Source organism: Clarias gariepinus, chromosome 26 (genome assembly GCF_024256425.1).
Source record: "Clarias gariepinus isolate MV-2021 ecotype Netherlands chromosome 26, CGAR_prim_01v2, whole genome shotgun sequence".
Lineage (NCBI taxonomy): Eukaryota > Metazoa > Chordata > Actinopteri > Siluriformes > Clariidae > Clarias > Clarias gariepinus.
The window spans coordinates 127,728-147,230 of record NC_071125.1 but is presented as its reverse complement, the minus strand read 5'-3'; the positions used below and the strand labels follow the sequence as shown (position 1 = coordinate 147,230).

The 19,503-nt window shown below is 37.7% G+C and overlaps 1 protein-coding gene across 1 annotated transcript; it reads right to left on the bottom strand.

Moving 5' to 3' along the window:
- Positions 1–10,358: 10,358 nt before the first annotated feature.
- LOC128513805 (myeloid cell surface antigen CD33-like) lies at positions 10,359–16,337 on the bottom strand. Its single transcript, XM_053487353.1, has 8 exons — positions 16,295–16,337; positions 15,339–15,713; positions 14,676–14,930; positions 14,450–14,534; positions 14,133–14,187; positions 10,909–11,012; positions 10,713–10,823; positions 10,359–10,425 (listed from the first exon to the last, which is right to left on the bottom strand). Exons 1-8 carry the CDS (start codon positions 16,335–16,337, stop codon positions 10,359–10,361), a joined length of 1,095 nt encoding a protein of 364 aa, XP_053343328.1.
- Positions 16,338–19,503: the final 3,166 nt, after the last annotated feature.

Genomic DNA, 19,503 nt, shown 5'->3' with positions numbered 1-19,503 from the left:
GGGTTCCGTTTCCACTCAGCCTGATTAGTGACACCTTTAAATCTTTTTCAGAGAGCAGGAAAGACTCCACGTCAGTCAGACAGACACAGATAGACATGTATTATTAAATAATAAATAGCAGATAAATTAGCATTCTTGTTTAAATTAAAGCTGCTGTTAAAGTTATTTAATGTATTCCTTTATTTAAGAAAAACTAAATTATGCAGATAATGAATATTTTTTATTTTTATTTCAATAATTACATTTTACCTGCGGTTTGTAGATTCACTCCTGGTTTACCTGTCCATCTGCCACCGGGCACATCAGTTATAAATCTGAATCTGTACTCTCCAGAATAACTGAACTGTACATTGTGGATTAACAAAGTGCAGTTTGATTTGTCGTCTCCAACGTACTCAAAGTCTGATGTGATATTTGATGTGCTGTCATAAACATACGGAGGGGTTTCACACACATCTCTGTTTGAGTTCATTGAGCACCAAAGCGTTTGTGTCACCTGAATGTTGGGATTTGATGTTGGATAATAATAACTACAGGGAATGGAGACACTGAATCCTCTCACAGCACAGATCGGATTAACATGATATTTCACATCCCATCTACTGTCCTGAGTGAGAACACCTGTGTAGAGAAATACATGGAGAATAATAAAAGTTCAGTGATTTATAGGTTTAAAGATGTGTGTTATTCCAACTCATGTGTACTGTATTGGCATGTTTGTGATCACAAACTAGCACAATAATAATTTACTTAATAGATATTCATTTCTTTTTTCACAAATACTTTTTTATTTAAAATAAAAAATGCTCTTTAAAACTTTCCTGGTCATGTAACCCAAAAACACGTTGTACATACCCTGTCTACAAAAATTAAATAAAAATGTAAATATAAAGGGTCAAGTTATTGTGTTGTATCAAGAAAATAAAACATTTAAATGATTGAATTGGGTTAAAAACTGTCCAACATGTATAGTAATGTAAACCTGGGAGGATAAAATTGAACCATCTGTGAAAAAACAAAAAAACAATCATAAACAAGTGTGATGAGAGATCACTTAAATTACTGAAATGTTCTTTTCTCTAAAAAAGCAAAATTTTTATCATTTGAAAATACTGTAAAGAGAAAAAAAGGAAATATAGAATGGTTTTAACAGTTTGTGCTAAGAAAGGGAAGTTCTTATACTGTAGCACATTTTCTTTGCATGTAACAGACAAAAAATGGTTTGAGTAACAGAAGCCTGTGTCCATGGAGCGCTTCATGTCTGTCAATCCCCATGAGTCATACTATGATCTTAACAGTGCTCCTTTAGCAATTTAAAACATTTTATTAAGTACTGATGTTGTGTTTAATTTTTAATTAACTTTTATGGTATTGATTTGAGAGCTAAAACTTACTTATTACTAAATACTAAATCATTAAAAAAAACTTTCATCAGAATGAAATCAGTTTATAATATTATACAGTATAATGTGTGTGTGTGTGTGTGTGTGTGTGTGTGTGTGTGTGTCCAGTAACTGAGTGAACACACTGTAACATCAATCAGCACACAGTTAAAACTCTGAACAATAATTCTGTCTAAGAGTGAGATGATGTTTCATACCGGACAGCGAGAGCAGAATCAGAGCCAAGTGCAGCGTCTTCATCTCTTCTTCAGTTAGAACTTCACACACTCACTGTTGGGTCTGTGTGTGTGTGGGTGTGTGTGTGTGTGTACTGAGCTCACTGACTTGGTCAAGATAAATGAGAACTAAAAGCTGTTTGTGCAAAACAGAAGGGTTTTAACACCACAAGAGTGTCAAGTGTTATAACAGGAAGATGGCCAGAAGCCTCACGCAATATCGTCTCCCTTAAACAAAGACATCGCCGTCCAAAACATTTATAGCGTTTACTTCTAATTTAGATGCACAAAGAATGTTTTTTTGTTGTAGTCGTGTTTTATACTGTTTTCAGAATACTAATCTAAATAATGTTTAAATAATAATCATAGATTAATAATCCCATTATTATTATAATTATAATTATTAAACATCCATAGTTGTTATTTATAGCAGAAAGTCATAAAAAGAGTATTTTTTAAACAGTATTCTAAATACTTAATTTATACGTAATATTTAATTATATTCTCAATAAGAAGTAAACATATTTCTGTGTGAAGTTTGAAGGAAGTTCACACAGAAAGTTAAAAATGTTGCAGGAGGCCTCTGAGGATCTTGCACTTGAAATCACTGCATAAATTATATATAATATTGCTCACATATAAATTATATCTGTTTCCCATACATGTAATACGTGTAAATATACTCATGGGTTAAAGAAGCATTGTACATATACATTTATTAAAAAAATGTATTTCTGTCAAATAAGTAATAAGTTCCATTTATACAAAAATATCTGTACATAAACGTTAAGTGTTCAACAATCATAGGCCGACCTGCCTATACTGTACTGTACACTCACTTTGCTGTGGGTTGGGATAATGAATCTTGGATAGGTTGCCAGATAATACTTTAACCCCATACACTCATACTGTAGCTTTAATTATGGATACACAAACCTTGCTTGGAAATAAAATTGCACTTTATTATTATTATTATTATTATTATTATTATTATTAACTATTGTTAAAGGGATTGAGGTCAGTACCTCAGAAATGTAACTTAATAATTGCATATTGAATATTTTATTTGGAAATTGTATAAAATTATTGAACATCTTAATGTTCCTAATGTTGTGTTAGCTTTAAACAATGTTAATAAATTCATTCACCTTCCATAGCACCGTTATCCGTCCTTTAATGCTTACTGTTATCAGGATGTGTAAGGGACTGCCCCCAGAGGGCACTGTGACCATGATTATTTTTTGTTTGTAGTTTTGTTGGAAGACTCCAGTTTCCCAGAAGGCACCTCGGTCAGGTGAGGAAGGAGCTCACCTGCGCCAAGACAGCCAATTAGAGACATTATAAAAAGCTGTTAGTTCTGGGAAACTGGGTTGAGCATTAAGACTGTCTAGTGGGCCTTTTGTTTTGTTTTGTTTAGTTTAGTTTATGAAGGGATTTATGTTTAAACTGGCTCTGAAGGCTTGGGCTCTTTGTTATATGTAGATACGTGCATTTACTTTAACTTCTGTATGACGTGAGTACTGTTTATTGTGTCTTCTGTCCTCTTGTTTCTAGGTTTTCCCGTTGTTTCTAGTGTCTCTCCCTGTCTTTAGACAGGAACTTAAGCAACGCTCCTGAATGCAGAAATATATGATTTTTGATATATATGATATAGCATTTTAATTGTTTTAATTTAATGTACAGTTTATTAACAATTAGTTCATTGTTGGTTGACAACTAATTATGTTAACTCAATTATTTTAATGTAGAAGAGCTAAATAAGTGAGGTGAATAAGTAAATGTACTGATATTTATTTAAATAGTTTTGTGAGCTCTCCACTGGCAGCAAAACACAGTAACCAAAACTTCCCAAGTGGTGATGTTCACCTGATTCACATTATCACCTACTGCAGCCTATTAATACCTGCATAAAACACATGCTGCTGCTACAGTATGTGTAACCCTAGCCAGTAACTCTATTAGAGATTAGACAATCTAGAAAATTATTAAATGAAAAACAACAAAAACACAGGTTTGTCATATAATCATCATTAAGTCATCAATGATCATTATCGCCATCACTTAACTTACCGCTGTCACGTTTCCTCTTTTCCTCCTCCTCTTGTAATTTTTCCCGCTTTTGGCTGCCAGATAAATAAGTCCTTTTCATTTTTAAAAAAGCCCAGTAATAAGCGCTGCTGTGCCAGCTATTTCTTCGTGCCAAACCGCGGCACGAAGAAATAGCAAGCACATCCAGTGTAACGTGAGGGGGAGCCCTCTAGAGGGGAAGTGGATATATACTGCTCCATGTTGCGTGTATGTTTTTAATAATGACATTTCAGATTGTCAGCTGTTGGGGCCCCTCAAAATGCGGGGCCCCAGGCAATTGCCTGTCTTGCCTGCCCTATGGCTACGCCTCTGCTTAGAAGGCCCTGTGTATGTTATGTGTAGAGAACCTGTGTGTTCTGTTAAAGGAACCGGAGTGTGTGTGTTACGTAGAAAAGATCATGTGTGTGTTGTGTAGAGAACCTGTATGTGTGTTATTGTATGGGTAGAGAACCTGTATCTGTAGAGAACCTGTATGTTATGTTAGATTCCTGACTGTGTGTGTTACTGTAGGTATGAAGATTGAGTGTGTGTTATGTTAGAAGATTATGTGAGTGTGTGTTATGTCTAAAGAACCTGAGTCTAATTTCACTCATCTCTTCTGCAAATTCATCAACTTGTATATTAGATGCTTTACCAACACTTTTTCTTAAGCATATACTGTAGTTCTAGCAATAACAGAACCCCTGTAGAGAATAATTAACTCTTCACTCAGCATTGGTTATGTTCCTAAATCCTTTAAATCAGCAGTTATTAAACTGCTAATTAGGAAACCTGACCTTTACCCCTTGTTAGCGGTCCAGTTACAGGCCAATATCAAACCCCCCCCCCCTTTATCTCTAAGATTCTGGAAAAGAGCATCACAGCAGCTATGCTCATATCTACATAGAAACAACATACATGAACTGTATCAGTCAGGATTTAGGCCTCATCACAGCACAGAGACAGCACTCGTTAAAGTAGTAAATGACCTCCTATTGGCCTCTGATCAGGGTTGCATCACTGTACTTGTTACTCGACCTCAGTGCAGCTTCAGCTAGTCCAGAATGCAGCAGTGAGAGTCCTCACTAGAACCAGAAGATATGAGCACATCACCCCTATCTTATCTTCACTCCATTGGCTCCCTGTGAAATTTTGCATTGATTTTAAAATACTACTCTTGACATATAAAGCATTAAATGGTCTCGGCCGCAGTACCTGAGTGAACTGCTAGTGTCTTACAATCAGCAATGCAGCCTGCTTATCAGTGCTACATACGTAATCAGCTGAAAACATACAGTAGGATGAAAAGATAGATTTTACACGTGTCTCACGAAATTGCGTGGGGTTCCGTGAACAATTATTAGGTAGGTTCTAAGGAAAAATCTGTTAATGACTAAGGCCGTGAACTCTAAACCGCAACTTGTTGATACTAAATAGCAAACCTAAATTATAGTGAATACAGCTCCAGGCTGATTTATTTTTTGTGGCAAAACTGTAGGAGGCGGAGTTATAGCGTTTTGCAAAATCACAAATGAAATCACATCTTGTTAATGTTTTTATATGTGATGTGATGGTGGGCCCGCGAGCCATGTTTTTATTCATTTACAAACACAGCAGTATTGTTGCTACATTCCAGCACTAATTATAATTTCCTGCCTCGATGGCAAAGACCCTATATCATCATAGAATGAGTGGGGCCAGTAACCAACCAACTGTAAAAACCATGAAAGAGAAAAAGCAGCGAATTATATCTCGTTCATTTGTAATATAGTTGGTTAAATCAACACAGATTGTCTCAGCTCTCATCACTCTCTCTTTTAGGGCAAAGGGATGCAGCCTAGTGCAACAAGGAAAAGAATTGAATTAAACAAGCTTATAGACAACTTTGAGGGTGTGTTCTCCATGGAACCGGGGCTCACCCACTTTGTGTGGTATGACATTAAAACCACACTAGGTGTGATCGTCAATCTGCGTCTCCACCAAGCCCCGGGATCTGGCATCATAAAAGCTTCCAATAGAACATGGTCCAGCACAATGATCATTGTTCACAATGCTTTCATGATCTGAACCAGGTTTCAGGGTTTCCCAATTCAGTGAATAAAAGAACACTTGTTTATGTCTTGCTTGCCCGACTGAGTTATCGTCACAAACCAATAAAGTGTGAGCAAAGTAGGCAGATGAGAGAAAGATAAGCTGTAAGATGAAAGGTAAAAAAAATCCTGAATAGCATGATTACTATAAATATCTGTATTCTTATTATTTAGGATATATTAAAAATGATTTTTCATATTTATTTTGTACATTATTTAAAAATAAACTGACACAAAAAAACAAACACGCTATTCTTTTCATGATGATATGAAAAGTGTTTCTAAGTGTTTTAAAGGTCAGAGGTTAAATGTACAGAAGGAGTCAGTGTCTGTTGCCATTCAGGTTAATTGAATTGAACTTTGCACACTTAGTGTTGGGTCTGTCAGTGTGTGTACTGAGTTCACTGACTCGCTAATGATAAATCAGAACTAAAAGCACTTTCTGGATGAAAAGAATATAAAAGACCACAAGAGTGTCAAACTATTAGAAAAGGTAGAGAACGAGAGGTGAATATTTTTCGCACACACACACACACGCAACACAGAGCTTGTGTCTAAACATTATATAGCTACAAATTCTGTAGTTTTATTCACTTTAACTATTGTCTATTATTTCAGGATACTAAAAGCAGAAACACATACAGTAAATACAACTGCACTAATTTCACTATTTATATTTAGCAGCAGATCTGGTCATTAAGCGCAGTTTTGAAGTGAAATAGTACTTTAGGATTAAACTGTCACATACAGCCACTGACTGCATATAAAATAAGGGGAGATTTCATTACAAGAAGTCAAAGACCAGCATGCTGGTGTAGTGGTTAGCACTGTCACCTTGCATCATCAGGGTCTGTGTGCATGGAGTTTGCCTTTTCTCTCCGTGCTTGGTGGGTTTTCCTCTGGGAACTCTGGTTTTCTCTCACAATCCAAAGACACGCAGATTAATCTAACTGGCATTCCCAAATTCAATACAATTTTTTAAATTTAATTTCCTTTTCTACTGCTATTAGGACACCTAAATGGCTGGGCCCTGGTTATGGCACAGGACCTCCACACCAGATTTTGCTTAATAGCTCATACACACTTACGCTTATACGTGTAAAACCTGGTAGACATTTAAATCTCATTGATAGGGGGATTAGTCCAAGTATTGAAGAAACAGATATGTCGTCGTTTAAAGATTGTCAATGACTCTGCTGTACAGACATCTAGGGGAAGTTCGTTTCAGAACAGAAAAGGGTCTGGATAAATGTCTTCCTTGATCCCTGAGAGATGGTGGAACGAGGGAAGCAGTGTTGGAGAATCGGAGGGAATTTGATGTTAGGTTGGACCTGCAACTATACGTAACTTGTAATTTATATGCTTTATTTATATGCTTCTAGATTTTGTAGGGTTTTTTTTTCTTCTAGATTTTGTAGGTTTTTGTCGTTAGCATTGCATTAAAAATGTCTGATCAGTTCTCACATTACCCTGTGTATACTAAGTATATACTCACCTAAAGGATTATTAGGAACACCTGTTCAATTTCTCATTAATGCAATTATCTAATCAACCCATCACATGTTGCTTCAATGCATTTAGGGGTGTGGTCCTGGTCAAGACAATCTCCTGAACTCCAAACTGAATGTCAAAATGGGAAAGAAAGGTGATTTAAGCAATTTTGAGCGTAGCATGGTTGTTGGTGCCAGACGGGCCGGTCTGAGTATTTCACAATCTGATCAGTTACTGTGATTTTCACGCGGAACTATTTCTAGGGTTTACAAAGAATGGTGTGAAAAGGGAAAAACATCCAGTATGCGGCAGTCCTGTGGGCGAAAATGCCTTGTTGATGCTAGAGGTCAGAGGAGAATGGGCCGACTGATTCAAGCTGATAGAAGAGCAACTTTGACTGAAATAACATAAGCATTTGTGAAGCCACAACACGCACAACCTTGAGGCGGATGGGCTACAACAGCAGGAGACCCCACCGGGTACCACTCATCTCCACTACAAATAGGAAAAAGAGGCTACAATTTGCACAAGCTCACCAAAATTAGACAGTTGAAGACTGGAAAATGTTGCCTGGTCTGATGAGTCTCGATTTCTGTTGAGACATTCGAATGGTAGAGTCAGAATTTGGCTCAAACAGAATGGGTACATGGATCCATCATGCCTTGTTACCACTGTGCAGGCTGGTGGTGGTGGTGTAATGGTGTGGGGGATGTTTTCTTGGCACACTTTAGGCCCCTTAGTGCCAATTGGGCATGGTTTAAATGCCACGGGCTACCTGAGCATTGTTTCTGACCATGTCCATCCCTTTATGACCACCATGTACCCATCCTCTGATGGCTACTTCCAGCAGGATAATGCACCATGTCACAAAGCTCTAATCATTTCAAATTGGTTTCTTGAACATGACAATGAGTTCACTGTACTAAAATGGCCCCCACAGTCACCAGATCTCAACCCAATAGAGCATCGTTGGGATGTGGTGGAACGGGAGTTTTGTGCCCTGGATGTGCATCCCACAAATCTCCATCAACTGCAAGATGCTATCCTATCAATATGGGCCAACATTTCTAAAGAATGCTTTCAGCACCTTGTTGAATCAATGTCACGTAGAATTAAGGCAGTTCTGAAGGCGAAAGGGGGTCAAACACCGTATAAGTATGGTGTTCCTAATAATCCTGTAGGTGAGTGTATGTAAGATATATAGTGTACAATCACATCTACAACATGTCTGTGTTGAATTTCTGTTGGGATTAATAAAGTATCTATCTATCTATTTATCTATCTAAAATGAGATCGCAGAATATCATATGGTGTGTGGGTGGGTGGGTGGGTGTGTTCGGGGAAGCATGGTGTTATTACACTATATTTAAATTTCAATGAAAAACTGCATTTTGCATTAGGTTATAAATGGAGCAAAAGATGGGGCACAGGAAAGCCTCATAAAAAGGTTACATGAATGTGTGGAACATGCAAATTTATCCACAAACCTTCAAAATTAAGTTAAATATTGGTTACTTACCTTAAAGTTGTTGTGCTGTATGAGCTCTTTCCTCTCTGTTCATGTCCGATAGGTCCTAACTTCAAATCCAGACGTGTAAACCAATCAGCGCTCTCGGTTTATTATTTATAATATATATAATTATATTATATTATAACTTGGGGCAGTCGGTTCCACCTTCGTCTGTCCTGTTTAAGGGCTGGGTACGGGGTAGTTAAACGCTAGTGATGGGCAAATAAGGTTTATAAAGACATTGTGGTTTCTTTATATTTGTGTTAAAATGGTTTAAAGCTTTAAACTGCTGATCTCAGGAGGCATCTGGGGGTTAACACAAATTAAAGCAGCCATGATTTAGAAACAGCTTCTGATTTATGATCATTTACTGCTTTTTATAAATGTAGGTTTTTGTATCAGAGACTAACACATACTTGTCTGTACACACGGCGTATTTAGTAAACACTTCCAGTCTCTTTTGTTAAACCACGCATATCATTTACACAGTATTTACCAGAGGTGGAAAGAGTAATAAACTTTTGGACTCAAATAGATGTACTGTTACTTCAGTGAAATCCTACTGAAGTACAACTAAAATTACTTTAGTTGTACTAAACTTACACAGTTACTTTATTTAACAGCGGGGGTGGGGGGGGGGATTCTAGCATGGTTTAAAAAAGACAAGCGGATGTGAATCTTAAACTAGTTGTTTTTAATTGAAGGAAGACCTTTGCATAGTAAAGCTGTTGCTTTCGTGCGTCTTTGAAATCAAAGTGGTCACTTAAATATGGTGTGACTCTTTGCGTCGAATAGCCGAGAGAAAAAAGAGCCAAGAATAACGTTCAGCCCAAAACCTTTATCGCCTCTTTCAGCGTCACAAAGTTATAATACAAAACATAAAGATAAAGTAAAGAAAAAAGTGAAAGAATAGAGCATTCGGGGGTGAGCAGCACACCACTTTCTCCTTCTCACACACACACACACACACACAACTCCACACACTCTGGGAGGGATAGCAACTCTTAAAAGGGCAACATACAGTATATACATGATGTGGTATACAGTATAGTAGTGGGCGTGACAGTGTCCAGGGGTTTAAATATAAGAATGTAATGGCATTTCGTTCTTGTTAATTAAACGTTTGTTCTCCATCAATCAATCAGTGCAGTGGTGTCCGGGGTGCAATTCTTTTCCTTCCCCATTACATTATTTTTATTAATTTTCATTTATTTATTTTTTACTCAGTAGCGAATATGATTTAAATTGTAGTAAAGTACAATACTTCAAACAAAACATAATTAAGTAAAAGTAAAATTACAGATTTTAAAAACTTTAGAAGTACACACAAAAAAATACACAATTACAGTAACGTGAGTAAATCTAATTCGTTAATTTCCACCTCTGATATTTACATTACCTTGTACAATGAAAAAAAAAATTCCTATATATATACACATTTCCTCGATTGTCACAACTTGCTGATGAATGCAACAGTTGCAGCTCGGCATTTTATATCATAAAAAAAAACTACTGCATTAAACAGTAATGATCAAAATCAGAAAATCTTGTTTCTAAAGCCGCGTTTGGACAGGATTAGTCATCAGGCCGTTTTCACAGTGCTGTAGATTACAGAATCGTCCTCCTCCTGCTGCTCAGTGTGGACACGCCTGAAATTACACACACACCTGTTTATCACACACACATTCTGTTAGACTGCTTTTACACCACACTTTGTGCTTTCTCACTAACACACTTAAAGATATGAGAGGTTCAATATATTTTGCTAAACACAGACTGAACAGAGATAATACACACAGCTTTTACAATTCTCTCTCTCTCTCTCTCTCTCTCTCTCTCTCTCTCTCTTTTTACGGCCCTGTTTTCCATAACAGCTTAAATCACATGATACTTTTTAAAGCAATTGATTAGTAAAGTTGGATGTTTTCATGCTTACTGTTTGGTTCTCTTTTTGGTTTTGATGCCCACAGACGCATAAGTCACTCCTCCTTGGTCTAACACTTCACTAGACTGAGGAACTTGGTTTAGATCTGCTGTGACCAGCGAACTTGGAGAGGGTAAAAGAGCAAAAATATCACATTAGTAGTGAAGATTAAAAGTAAACTCCACTATATATTGCATCATTTACTTACCCTTTGGTCTTTGCTTTTTTTCTGACAGACACGTAAGTCACTTCCTCTTTGTTCAGCGTTTCTTCATAAAGATCTTGAGAACCTTGGTGTAACTGTGGCTTCTTCTGTAATAACACAACACACACACCACCAGTTCTAATGTACAGCAGTGTGGGGAAAAAGCCAGTAAGCCTTATAACATCATGCCATGTAACAACATGCCAGGTCACGCCCTTGTGTCAAGCAAAGCCATGATGACCTGAGCACTCCCGTTCCATACTCCATCCCATCCATGTCTTTTGTCTCCTTATTCATTGCTCCAAGCTCACCTGTTACCGATTTCTTATCACCACCATTTCCTATTTACCAACCTTTTGTTTTAATCACAGACATCACGGACTCAAACTCATCATCTACAATCATCACACTCACACTTTACACATGCTGACTCGGCACTTCCTCATACTCACAGCGGATCTCACTGACTGGAAACATCGTCCTCTCAATCTAACTGTGCTAAATATTGCAGTAAATTGATTTTTCTTTTATTTAGCTATTGTCCCATGTCAAAGTCACTCACATCGTTATGCTTGTCCATTTTTTTTTTTATGCTTTCAACACATTAACTTCAGGAACGAACTGTTCACTTGTAGCAGATCCTTTAGGTCTGGTAAGTGAGGTGGGCCTCTATGGTTCAGACTTGTTTTTCCAGCAAATCGCACAGACACTGAATAGGATTAAAATAATTTGAATTTGGAGGCCAAGTCAACACCAAAAATGTGTTCAATTAAATTCACTTTTTATTTGTTTAGCGCTTTTAACAACTGACATGGTTGCAAAGCAGCTTTACACATTTTAAAGAATTATTTAACTTTTCAACAATTATTTGATGTTATGTTCCTCAACCATCATTGCAGTGTCAGGGCACATTATCCTGCTGAAAGAGGCCACTGCCATCATGGAACCCGTTCTCCATGAAGGGTTGTACCTTGCTCTGTAGCAGTGTTCACAGTAGGTAGATGGTATGTGTTGAAGCCCTAATTTACACTCTGTGATCTAATACATTTGAACAGAGTAAGGAAGCATACTGTGTCCAGTAGATTTAAAGATCTACAACTAAAATGTGTCTCTAACACAGGTCGTGATTTTATTTTTCACTGTATACTGTAGATTTTAATGTGTTGAAAGATGCCCAAAGCATCACACTGCGTCTTTGCTAAACTTTCTCCCATAGTGCATCCTGGTACATTCTCGTCCCCAGGTAAGTCACACACACACACTTAGCCATTATGATGTAAAAGAAAACCTGATTCATCAGACCATTGCCTCCCTTGCTTCTTTGTCCAGTTCTGACATTCACGTTGTAGGCACTTATAGTGGTGGACGTGGTTCAGCATGAGCCCCCTGACCGGTTAGCAGCTACTCCGCTCTATACACAACAAACTGTGATGCCCTGTGTGTTCTGACACCTTCATATCAGACCCAAAGTTCACTTTTTCAGCAGTCTTTCTCCCCACATGCATAAGTGTGCCATGGCAGCTCATGACCCAGTCCTAGCTTCACTAGTTTTCCTTCCTTGTACCACTTTTGGTAGGTCCTGACCACTGCAGATCAGGAACATCCCACAGTTTTGGAGTAGCTCTGGCACAGTCGTTTAGCCATTACACTTTGTCTTTAACAAAGTCACTCGCATCATTATACTTGTCCATTTTTAAGCCCTTAACACATTGACTTCAGGGACTAACTGTTCACTTGCTGCCTAATGGATTCAAGGTTCAAGAATTTTATTTGTCACATGCATGGTTGTACAAGTACAACAATAGTGAAATACAATTGCAACAAACTTCAGACTGTGCAGATATATCTGGACATTATATTCCACATTTCTATGTGCCACTGTAACTAAATAATTCATGTTATTCCCTTCACCTCTCAGGGATCATAATGTTATGGCTGATGTATTGCTCCAGTTTCAGCTCCAGTTTATGTAACATAAGCTAATCCCATTTATTTTAAACATGGTGTTAAAATTAATATAAAGATCATCTGAAAATCATGTTCAGTTGATAATCAGTTGATATCCTGCTGGCCCGCGGACAGGACCATACAGGAAGCAGGTGTCAATGTCACAACAATGGTCAGGGGTAGCTCAGTGGTTAAGGCACTGGACTACGGTTCGGCAGATCCTAGGTTCAAACCCCACAACCACCAAGTTGCCACTGTTGGGCCCTTGAGCAAGGCCCTTAACCCTCAACTGCTCAGATGTGTAATGAGATAAAAATGTAAGTCGCTCTGGATAAGAGCGTCTGCCAAATGACTAAATGTAATGTAAATGTAAACAACGGTTCTTTAATGAAAACTGCAGCTAAGTATTTTGTGAATGTGCTACATGAAACGGACGCACTTTATAGGTTGCTTTATAGTTATCTCGGCAAATGTGGGTAAATGTGGGTCGATCCTCAGCAGGTGCGGTGTCATCAGACATGTTCACACCTTTACCCCATGAGGACACTTCTCAGTTTTTGGAGAACTTCCTCCTCACCACCAAGCAAAACTATTCTTAAGACAAAACCTACTGCAAAGTAATCGATTAAAAACCAGGCCAGGTTATCCTGTTTGCCCAGAGCTTTAAATGCCTTTACTGAATGTACTGACTAAAATACATGACAAAATAGTCTTAAAATACAGCAGAACTGAGAACCCTGAAGAGAAATACTGGCACAAACGAGTCACAATAAAAACACACTTAGGAAACCCTGAACTGTGCTGTGCTCAGGTCATCATTTCTCATTAAGCTTAAGTAATACAAACACATTTCCCATAAATTTTACATGGCTGTGTGTTTTTTAAAATATATATTTTTAAGTAATAAGTCTGATTTAAGTTATCTCTTGAATTATAGTTCAGCATGCTGTTAGGAAATTTCTTACCATAGTCAGATGTACATGAACTAAAGTATATTCAACTGCATTATTTATTCAACAATATATAAAATGTTGATGATAAAGTGTTACAAGTGCTGTTGCCAAAGTCTGTAAAGTACAAATAAATAAATTTGAGGTACAATATATTTAAACAAAAATTATTTATAATTTACATAACCTTAGGTTGTCATACAGTGCTTTAACATACTATCGTTTATACTGTATGTATGGCAGTGTATATATAAATTCCTAAAACTTTGCATGTGTACTACACTTTTTAAAAGTCAATTCATAAAAGTCATTTGTGTGAAAAGCTCCTACCTGTGTTTTCTCTCCACTTTCCCCCCTGTTTTCTTCTGCAGCTTTAAACTTCCTCCTAATAGAAGCAGGAAAACACACAGTGCACATGGACATGCCCTAGAATACACACTGTGATCTCATACATCTCATTTAAACAGAGTAAGGAACAATACTGTGTGTGTTAAATATTGCAGTAAACTCCACTTCAACTGTTATCAAGTAGAGCTAAAAATCTACAACTGAAACTGAATCCTGAGACTCGATTAAAGTCCAACACAGGATGTGATTTTATTTCTCACTGTGTAGATTGTAATGTGTGGAAACATGCAGAGTTTTACCTCCTGTTGTAAATCACAGCTCCTAAGATGACGATCAAAATCACTGCAGCTGTCACTAAAACAATCATCCAGATCAACCACGGATCTTTAAGTGATAAAGAAGAGAAAGATTATTTAACATGTGAATGTTTAACTGAAGTCACTCACTACAGCAGAGTCACATCATGATCAATATTACTGTCTTTATTTCCAGACTGAAAAGACTGTTGTGAGCAGACGGACCCACCCTCGACCTGAAGGCTGATGGTTTTAGATCCTGACGTCTCCTTGGTTTTCCAAGTGCAGGTGTAATTCCCAGAATCCCTCACGGTTAGAGCAGGAAAGTGAAGAACGGGTCCTGATGTGTTTAACTGCTCGTTGTTCTTAGACCACACAAACTGTGAGGAACTGTGTGTGCAGTTCACATCACACGTCAGATTTAACGAGTCTCCTTGTTTAAGGGTTCCGTTTCCACTGAGCCTGATTAGTGACACCTTTAAATCTTTTTCAGAGAGCAGGAAAGACACCATGTCAGTCAGACAGGATTTTACACACAGATAAACATGTGGTATTGAATAATAAAGATTAGATGGATACACATGTGATTAACACAGGTTTCTTCCTATTACTGTACCATCTCAGGGAGTTTTTCCTTGCCCCTGTCGCCGTCGCCCTCGGCTTGTTCATCAGGGACAATCATATCATTTTGATTTATACACATTTACATTTTATACGAACTTAAATAATTATTTGATTGTGTAAAGCTGCTTTGCGAAAATGTCAATTGTTAAAAGCGCTATACAAATAAAATTTAATTGAATTGAATCAGCATCTTTCTGTAGGTGTGAAAAAATTAAATTATAAAGATAATGCATAATTTAGGATTTTTATTTGAATTATAAAATTTTACCTCCAGTTTGTAGAGTCACTCCAGGTTGTCCTGTCCATCTGTCACTGGGCTCATCAGTTATAAATCTGAATTTGTACTCTCCAGAATAACTGAACTGTACATTGTGGATTAACAAAGTGCAGTTTGATTTGTCGTCTCCAACGTACTCAAAGTCTGACTTGGTGTTTGATGAGCTGTCATAAACATACGGAGGGCCATGACACCCATAATCTGTGTTTGAGTTCATTGAGCACCAAAGCCTTTGTTTCACCTGAATGTTGGGATTTGATGTTGGATAATAATAACTACAGGGAATGGAGACACTGAATCCTCTCACAGCACAGATCGGATTATCCGTATAATTCACACCCCATCTACTGTCCTGAGTGAGAACACCTGTGTAGAGAAATACATGGAGAATAAAGGAGATCACAAAAAAATATATATTTGCTTAAAAACTGCATGCATTTTTATCATTGTGGAAAAGATATATATACAGTAGTTTTATCAGTGTGTCAGTAAGAGTGTGCTAAGCAAGGGAAGTCCTTATACTACATTAGCATGTTTCGTGCACATAACAGACATGCGAGGAAAAACACATGTTTCAGTAGCAGGGGTGTGTGTTTCTAGCAGAGCTTCATGTCTAGCAATGCCCGTGTGTCACTATCATCTTAAAAGTGCACTTTAGCAATTTTAATAACTTAAATGAAGACTAATATTATGTTTATTTCCTAATTAATTCACGTTATTGACTTGACCAAACTGAAACTTACTTATGTCTAATGATCAAACTTACTTGATCATTAGACATCTTTCATCAGATTGAAATCAAACTATTCATAACATTATAAAGTATAATGCGTTAGTGCAAGTGTGTAATCCAGTACCTGAGTGTACACACTGTAACATCAGAATTATTGTTCACAGTTAAAACTCTGAACAATAATTCTGTCTAAGAGTGAGATGATGTTTCATACCGGACAGCGAGAGCAGAATCAGAGCCAAGTGCAGCGTCTTCATCTCTTGTTCAGTTAGAACTTCACACACTCACTGTTGGGTCTCTGTGTGTGTGTGTGTGTGTGTGTGTACTAAGCTTACTGACTTGGTCAAGATAAACAGGAACTAAAAGCTGTTTATGTAAAACAGAAGATGCCCAATCTGGCTTTAACACCACAAGAGTGTCAGACTTATAACAGGAAGATGTGCAGAGGCCTCACGCAAACACATGCAAAGACATTACTGTCCAAAACGTTTATAGCATTTACTTCTAATGTAGATGCTCAAAGAACTTTTATTTCTATTACTATTTTCTGCTATTTACACAATGCAAATAATTTATTACAAATTTTGTTTCACATGTAATCAATAATAATAATAATAATGATAATAATAACTAGAGAGCAAACATTTCTGAGAGGAGTAATAAGTGTGACCCGGCTCACGTAATAATGGGTTTATCAAACTAAAGCCTCCTGGATAAAGATCTTCATGAAGCTTGGTGAGATGATGTCCAAAGTTTCATCAGAAAACTGTTAAGAATTTAAAATATAAAATAGCAGTATTCAAACTCAACGTTAATAAGGACTGAACATATTTCTGTGTAACGTTTGAGGAAACTTGTTTCCACAAGAATAATATTGCATGAGGCCTCTGAGCATCTTGCAGTTAAAATCGTGACACGCTTGTGGTTTTGTAACCATACCAAGGGCATTGCTTCCCCAAGCAACAGTTATTAAAAAAAAACATGATAATCACCATTTGCAGACATAAGCCCTATTCAGACGGGACTAGGTTTTTTTTTTTAAAAACACGTTTTCTTTTGTATTTTGGTTAACGTGAACTACCGTACTCTCTCTAGCACGCAGGTAATCAAGTTTACGCACCAATGATGGATGTAGATGTGGACATGTGATCTTGTGCAACGCCCACATGTAAAACACAGACACTCCTACCTCTTACCGTAATAAACACGGAGATGTTAGTCCCGCCCGAATGCATACATGACATGACAGACGTCGCCTGAAAAAAATTCAAACTCAAATGTCGTATCTGTTTCTCATACTGTATACATGAGTAATGTAATACGTGTAAATATACTAATGGGTTAAAGAAACATTGCACATATAAATACATTTATAACAAAATATGTTTCTGTCAAATAAGTAAGAAAGTTTAATTTTTATACAAATTATTCAAAAACGTTTGTTTAACAATCATAGGCAGACCTTATACGTTTACTGCCCTGGGTTGCCAGATAATGCTTTAACCCTGTCCAGCAGATCAGTAGGAAACGTGTAGCTTTAATTATGGATGAACAAACTCTTCTTGAAAATACAATTGGTCTATTATTATTAGGGCCCAAGCACTGTAGGGTGCGCAGGAACCTCTTGTTTTCGTAAGGATATTTCTTTACCAACATTTTGGGCTTTTTGGGGTCTTAACATGCTCAAAAACTCTTGAAAATTGGCAGACAGGTTGGAGTCTGCTGCCATTAGGATGCCTCAGAGTCGTGTGGCCCTCAGGGGCCTTCACATGAGATTTACACTTGCACGTACTGTATGCACATGAAACTCAGTACACATTTAGAGCTCATTGAGCCAAACAACTTTCACTGCAGGTCCTGGGCTCAACTCAAGAAGGGGCCAGCTATTGGATGGATTTTGATATACTCCTCCTGGAGAATTTATAGGATCGCCAACAAACTGGGCCGAAGTGATCTAAAGACATTGAGGATCCAAAATTGTCGCGGGATTCTTGATATCTTAAATGGGTCAGCTGTGATGATGCCTTAAACTTAATAAATAATTAATAACTTTGTGTGGAATTATATTAAGTGACATCACATTAAGTAAAATCATAGTGTGATGCTTTTTTTTCCAGCACCTGCGGCCTATATGCATGTACACATCACAAATCTTAACACTCACACAAACACACACATCTCACACACAATCACACATACATACATCACATACAGTACAGTGGTGTGAAAAACTATTTGCCCCCTTCCTGATTTCTTATTCTTTTGCATGTTTGTCACACAAAATGTTTCTGATCATCAAACACATTTAACTATTAGTCAAAGGTAACACAAGTAAACACAAAATGCAGTTTTTAAATGATGGTTTTTATTATTTAGGGAGAAAAAAAAACCAAACCTACATGGCCCTGTGTGAAAAAGTAATTGCCCCCTGAACCTCATAACTGGTTGGGCCACCCTTAGCAGCAATAACTGCAATCAAGCGTTTGCGATAACTTGCAACGAGTCTTTTACAGCGCTCTGGAGGAATTTTGGTCGCTCTTTGCAGAATTGTTGTAATTCAGCTTTATTTGAGGGTTTTCTAGCATGAACTGCCTTTTTAAGGTCATGCCACAACATCTCAATAGGATTCAGGTCAGGACTTTGACTAGGCCACTCCAAAGTCTTCATTTTGTTTTTCTTCAGCCATTCAGAGGTGGATTTGCTGGTGTGTTTTGGGTCATTGTCCTGCTGCAGCACCCAAGATCGCTTCAGCTTGAGTTGACGAACAGATGGCCGGACATTCTCCTTCAGGATTTTTTGGTAGACAGTAGAATTCATGGTTCCATCTATCACAGCAAGCCTTCCAGGTCCTGAAGCAGCAAAACAACCCCAGACCATCACACTACCACCACCATATTTTACTGTTGGTATGATGTTCTTTTTCTGAAATGCTGTGTTACTTTCACGCCAGATGTAACGGGACACGCACCTTCCAAAAAGTTCAACTTTTGTCTCGTCGGTCCACAAGGTATTTTCCCAAAAGTCTTGGCAATCATTGAGATGTTTTTTAGCAAAATTGAGACGAGCCTTAATGTTCTTTTTGCTTAAAAGTGGTTTGCGCCTTGGAAATCTGCCATGCAGGCCGTTTTTGCCCAGTCTCTTTCTTATGGTGGAGTCGTGAACACTGACCTTAATTGAGGCAAGTGAGGCCTGCAGTTCTTTAGATGTTGTCCTGGGGTCTTTTGTGGCCTCTCGGATGAGTTTTCTCTGCGCTCTTGGGGTAATTTTGGTCGGTCGGCCACTCCTGGGAAGGTTCACCACTGTTCCATGTTTTTGCCATTTGTGGATAATGGCTCTCACTGTGGTTCGCTGGAGTCCCAAAGCTTTGGAAATGGCTTTATAACCTTTACCAGACTGATAGATCTCAATTACTTTTGTTCTCAT

What these genes read in the sequence shown, in the direction of transcription:
- LOC128513805 (XM_053487353.1), bottom strand. Translation starts at nt 16,337, where the DNA reads ATGAAGACGCTGCACTTGGCTCTGATTCTGCTCTCGCTGTCCG. An exon ending in AGTGACTCTACAAACTGGAG is followed by an intron (nt 14,931 to 15,338) that starts GTAAAATTTTAT and finishes TCTCTGAAAAAG; the next exon opens with ATTTAAAGGTGTCACTAATC. An exon ending in AAAAAAGCAAAGACCAAAGG is followed by an intron (nt 10,824 to 10,908) that starts GTAAGTAAATGA and finishes ACCCTCTCCAAG; the next exon opens with TTCGCTGGTCACAGCAGATC.